This window comes from Sorex araneus, chromosome 3, assembly GCF_027595985.1.
Source record: "Sorex araneus isolate mSorAra2 chromosome 3, mSorAra2.pri, whole genome shotgun sequence".
NCBI lineage: Eukaryota > Metazoa > Chordata > Mammalia > Eulipotyphla > Soricidae > Sorex > Sorex araneus.
The window spans coordinates 77,435,149-77,440,304 of record NC_073304.1 but is presented as its reverse complement, the minus strand read 5'-3'; the positions used below and the strand labels follow the sequence as shown (position 1 = coordinate 77,440,304).

Below are 5,156 nucleotides of genomic sequence, written 5' to 3'. Positions count from 1 at the left end.
TTACTTTGTTTCTAGAAAAAGAACATTTCTTATGAGTGTAGAAACCTGACCAGGCTTCAGGTATCGACTCTTCAGTTTTGACATAGCTGACTTCATTTCTTTATTCCTTAGAGTGTAAATAACTGGGTTTAAAATGGGAGTAAAGATGGTATAGAACACAGCAAGGACTTTGTCCACCGAATAGCTGCTGAAGGGCCACACATAGATGAAAATACATGGTCCGAAGAAAAGTGTGACCACAGTGATATGAGCGGTCAGTGTAGAGCGAGCCTTGGCCATGCTGGCAGAGGAGCGACTCCTAACTGTGATAAGGATCACAGTGTAAGAGACAACCAAGAGAAGGAAGGAGCTCAAAGAAAGAAAGCCGCTGTCTGCAACTATTAGTAAGCTGATAACATAAGTGTCTATGCAGGCCAACTTAGTCACAAGAGGGAGGTCACAGAAAAAACTATCGACCTGATTAGGACCACAAAAGGGCAAGTTAACTGTAAATGCCAACTGGCTAGTAGTATGGACAAAGCCAACGAACCAGGAGATGAGAACAAGGGTGATACACACCCGGCGGCTCATGATTGTCATGTAATGAAGAGGCTTGCATATGGCAACATAGCGGTCATAGGCCATGGACACAAGAAGCACCATTTCACCACCAGTGAAAAGGTGAACAAAGAAAATTTGGGCCAAGCAGGCATTGAAAGAAATTGTCTTGCGTTCAACTAGAAAATCTGAAAGCATTTTGGGGGTAGCAAAGGAGGCAACACCGATATCTATGAAAGAGAGGTTTGCAAGGAGAAAGTACATGGGGGTATGAAGGCGGGAATCTGAGGTCACAGTGAGGATGATGAGACAGTTTCCCAGAAGTATTGCTAGATAGAGTATTAAAAATATGATAAGCAATATTGGTTGTAGCTCCTTGGAACTGGAGAGTCCCAGCAACACAAATTCAGTCACCCGAGAATAATTTGTGTCATTCATTGACTCAAAAAATCTTCAGTGACCTAAATAGGAAAAAAAAGATCAAAGAATGGAGCATTAATTATTTGCCAATTCCACTATAAGTCTTTATTCAATTAATTTCTACTTACACTTACATTTTTCAGTTTCATACATCATTAAATTTATATTAATAGCATAACAGAATTACTAATAAGCAGATAGTTGGGACCTTTTTAAGTGTGTGTTGACCTATTACTGTATCTATGACATGAATTTAGAGAATTTAATTACATGAATTTAGAGAATTTAATGAACCTATTAGCAAGAAATTGAATATCTGATTTTTTTGCATCACAGTATCCAACATAACAATATACAGAAACATAGCCTCATTTTTTTCTACAATTAATGATATTAAAAGTTTTTGTAATGCTAACAGAGAGGAAGATAGTTTAAAAATTTACTGTTAACATAAATTAGATAATAGGGAATGTAGAATTCATAATCCTCTTTTTAAAAGTTCAATATTAGCAAAACTGATCTCTTTCATTTAAAAAATTTTTCCAATAATTATTGTCGTTGGGCTGGAGCGATAGCATAGTGGGTAGGGCGTTGGAGCGATAGCATAGTGGGTGGGGCATTTGCCTTGCATGCGGCTGACCTGGTTCGATCCCCAGCATCCCATATGGTCCCCTGAGCACTGCCAGGAGTAATTCCTGAGTGCAGAGCCAGGAGTAACCCCTTTGCATCGCCAGGTGTGACCCAAAAAGCAAAAAAAAAAAAAAGTAAAAAAAATAATTATTGTCGTTGAAGAAGGGGTTACTTAACTGCTGTTAATGTTAATGTTCTTATTCTTGATGTGATTGAATGTTCATGCTGTGAAAACTTTTCCAGGGGTACAGGATTTTTTGTTTGTTTGGGGGCCACACCCAGCAGTGCTCAAGCCTTACTTCTACTCTGTGCTTTGGCAAAACGGGACACCATATGTGGTGTAGGTATCAAGTGCAGTCAGCTACATACAAAGTAATTAAAATAGTAGTGAAAAGATAAAGTTATTCAGTGTTTTAAATTCTATGTTAAATCAGAGCTTTTAATGTATAGGTGTATGACAAGAAACAGGTCATATAGCCTTTCCAGACTCATTATCCTCAAATATTAGATATTTAAAATAAAACTTTCAGACACTGAAAATGTTTTTTAAGCAATTTTGATAATGAGAAGTCCTCTATCAATTGTAGGGACTAAGAATATTTAAACATTCAAATACTGCATTGTGTTGAATCAGATTATTTTCCAAAAATTTTACATTCTCAAAGATTCATGTAAAAATATAACTCGAGTAAAATTTCTGTGAAGATTCTGGCAGTAATGATTTTCTAATTAGCACATATATTTATATAAAAGTGAATTTCTCCTTCCTTGTAACATTGAAAAGTAAAGTAATGTATGATTACAGGACTCTCTGTTTTTTTCTATTCAAAATCTTATCAAATAAATATTTTCCCAGAACTTGTATCTTGAACTTTGTGACTAGTGGACAAAGTGAAGTCAATTAAAATGTTGCTCAAAGAGACAACAAAGTAGCAGGTCAAAGATGCTCTTTCAAGAGACTACCAACAGTGCTATCTTTATCCTTTAAGTCAGATCAAAAACACACCAAGTAACAGCAGGAGGGGAGGAAAGAAGGCTAGATGAAATCTAAAGATAATGGTGGAAAATTGTGGGTACTTTAGTCATGGAGAGTGTAGTAATTTAAACTAAACTATAATAAGCTAAAAAAATTCTAAAATACTATAACAAGCTAAAAAAATGAACCGAAAAGGGGATAGTTAATGTAGCTTACCATCTAATTATTAAACTATGGGTTTTTTAACTGATACTTATGGTATAATATTTTTTTTATATCAGGGATCAAATCCAGGAATTCACATATGCAAGGCAAGTGGTTTATCACTGAGATGCATCCCCAGCCATATTTATATACAATTAAATTATTATCCCCTGAACAGTCTTTGCAGTTCTAGGAAAACAACCATAGTTCACACTTACTCAGTCCTCCAAAGAAGTCAGCATATTATCTTACCCATGTTCAAGAATGTTAGTTGAAGATGATAATGATAACGATTTCAAATCAAATGATTTCAAATGATAAAACCAGTTTAGAGATGAAATAGAGTAGAGATAGGGCCGGAGTGATAGCACAGCGGGTAGGGTGTTTGCCTTGCACGCGGCCGACCCGGGTTCGATCCCCGGCATCCCATATGGTCCCCCAAGTACTGCCAGGAGTAATTCCTGAGTGCAAAGCCAGGAGTAACCCCTGAGCATCAATGGGTGTGACCCAAAAAGCAAAAAAAAAAAAAGAAAGAGAGTAGAGATAAATATTTGTCAAAGGGATTCATGAAGAGTGTTTTCACTTACCTAAAATGAAATGGGAAGTACAGGTACCAAGTAACCAAAAATCATAAAAGCTTGGAAAACACTGACTTGTTACTTCCACATCTATTAAGAAAACATCTGGCTCTGAAGAGATAAATTATAAGAATTTTTATTTTTCAATAAGAAGAAAATGCATTTAGGGTATCAGTAGTAGCTAGAATAGACCAACTTAAAGAGGCGAGTGGGGCTGGATATAAGTCCTAATGCAGGTCCTGAGAAAATGAGGAACACTAGGAGTAGTCAAGAATCTAGAAAATGCAAAAAGCGAATAAAACGGAAGACATGCTAAAATCAAAATCTCTTGCTCCACAATTTAAAAAAGAACAAAACTCAGCTATAGCAGTGTCATTTTTGTCCTTAATAATAATAAAATAGATAATCACAATGAACCTTCAGTGACCATTAGAAATTAAAACTAATCATATGCCATCAGGAATAATCCAACATGAAGAAGATTATTTCTCAATGTCCATTGTAGCTTCATTTTAGAATATTTTACCCATACATACAAATAAAATTCTCTTTTTTGATTTACTCCAATTTGTACATCTAGCTATTTGGGTAGAATTCTTTAGGGCCCCAAGTTTTGTTGTCAAAAGATAGCCTATTTAAGCTACAACAAAAAATATGTAAAATTTATTTCTGGAAATAACATGAACATGTCTCAGAAAGTATCACCAAGAATAATGATTATCATATGACTGGGAATTTGTAAAGACACTGAGTTATCGAGAATATTGCATGATTTCATTAAATCAACATTTAGAGAATATGCATAGGCTTTTTCTTCCTTTAATCTCACTCATACTTGTTAAAAAATATAGACAATTTTTTCTGATTCTGAGATGAGTTTTATATGATCATTCAATAATGGAAGCAAAAATGTATACAATGAATTTAATGAGTAAATAAATTTTATGTCCATTATACTTATAATATTTTGTTTTTTCTCAAGTAAGATATTTCAAAATTAATAAGCAGAATATTTTGATTTCATAAACTACTTACTCTGACATTTTATTATAACTGAATTACAAAACTCATTATGAAGTTTAAGTTTCAAAATAGCCTGAAATTCAAATCCGTGGGTACTAGCCATTTACTTTAAGACAAAAGTTAGCCTGAATTACATAAAATATCTGTTCAAATTCTACCTCAAACTAAACAATTTTATAATTTTTGGCAAACTCACACCTTTCAGTGTTATATTTCTCTTCCAAAAAGGGAGAAATGCTCCTTCATGGAGTCTAATATTCTATAATTATCTGTCTTTTAAAAGCATAATTCCCCCAACAAATTTAATAATAAAAGTAATTACAAAAGGTTATATTGAAGTAAAATATATCCAATCAAACTAGTAAACCCATCTTTCTTTGAGTTAATAAAGTCTCTAATCACTTCTTACAGTTAGTATAGTTAATAGACAAAATGAACATAGAATATTAAAATACTAATCAAAAGACTGGAGGACAATTGTCTCCTTGTTTTGATTATATTAGAAAGATGCTGAGGAAAAACTGAATTCTGCCAGAACCATATACTATCTCACATACCAGGAGAAAACATTCTCTAGATTCATTGGAAGGGGAGTAAATACAGGGAATCCACATCTTTTCGGACTTCACCAGTTATATTTTGAAGTATCTTGTCATCTGTACACCATATAAGAAAAGTCACGTAAATGATTATAGGCTAATTAGTGATTTGCACTGTGGTGACCAAGAGACTCAGAGGAAAATTGTAATGGCAAAAATTACCTTCATTAGGATTAATTATTGGATGAG

General features: G+C 34.1%; 1 protein-coding gene across 1 annotated transcript; it reads right to left on the bottom strand.

Annotated features, from left to right (window-relative positions):
* On the bottom strand, positions 1-975 carry LOC101540301 (olfactory receptor 4K15). Its single transcript, XM_004609526.2, has one exon. The coding sequence runs from the start codon at positions 973-975 to the stop codon at positions 1-3; it is 975 nt and encodes a 324-aa protein (XP_004609583.2).
* Between the last annotated feature and the right edge of the window lie 4,181 nt (positions 976-5,156).

What these genes read in the sequence shown, in the direction of transcription:
- LOC101540301 (XM_004609526.2), bottom strand. Translation starts at nt 975, where the DNA reads ATGAATGACACAAATTATTCTCGGGTGACTGAATTTGTGTTGCTGGGA.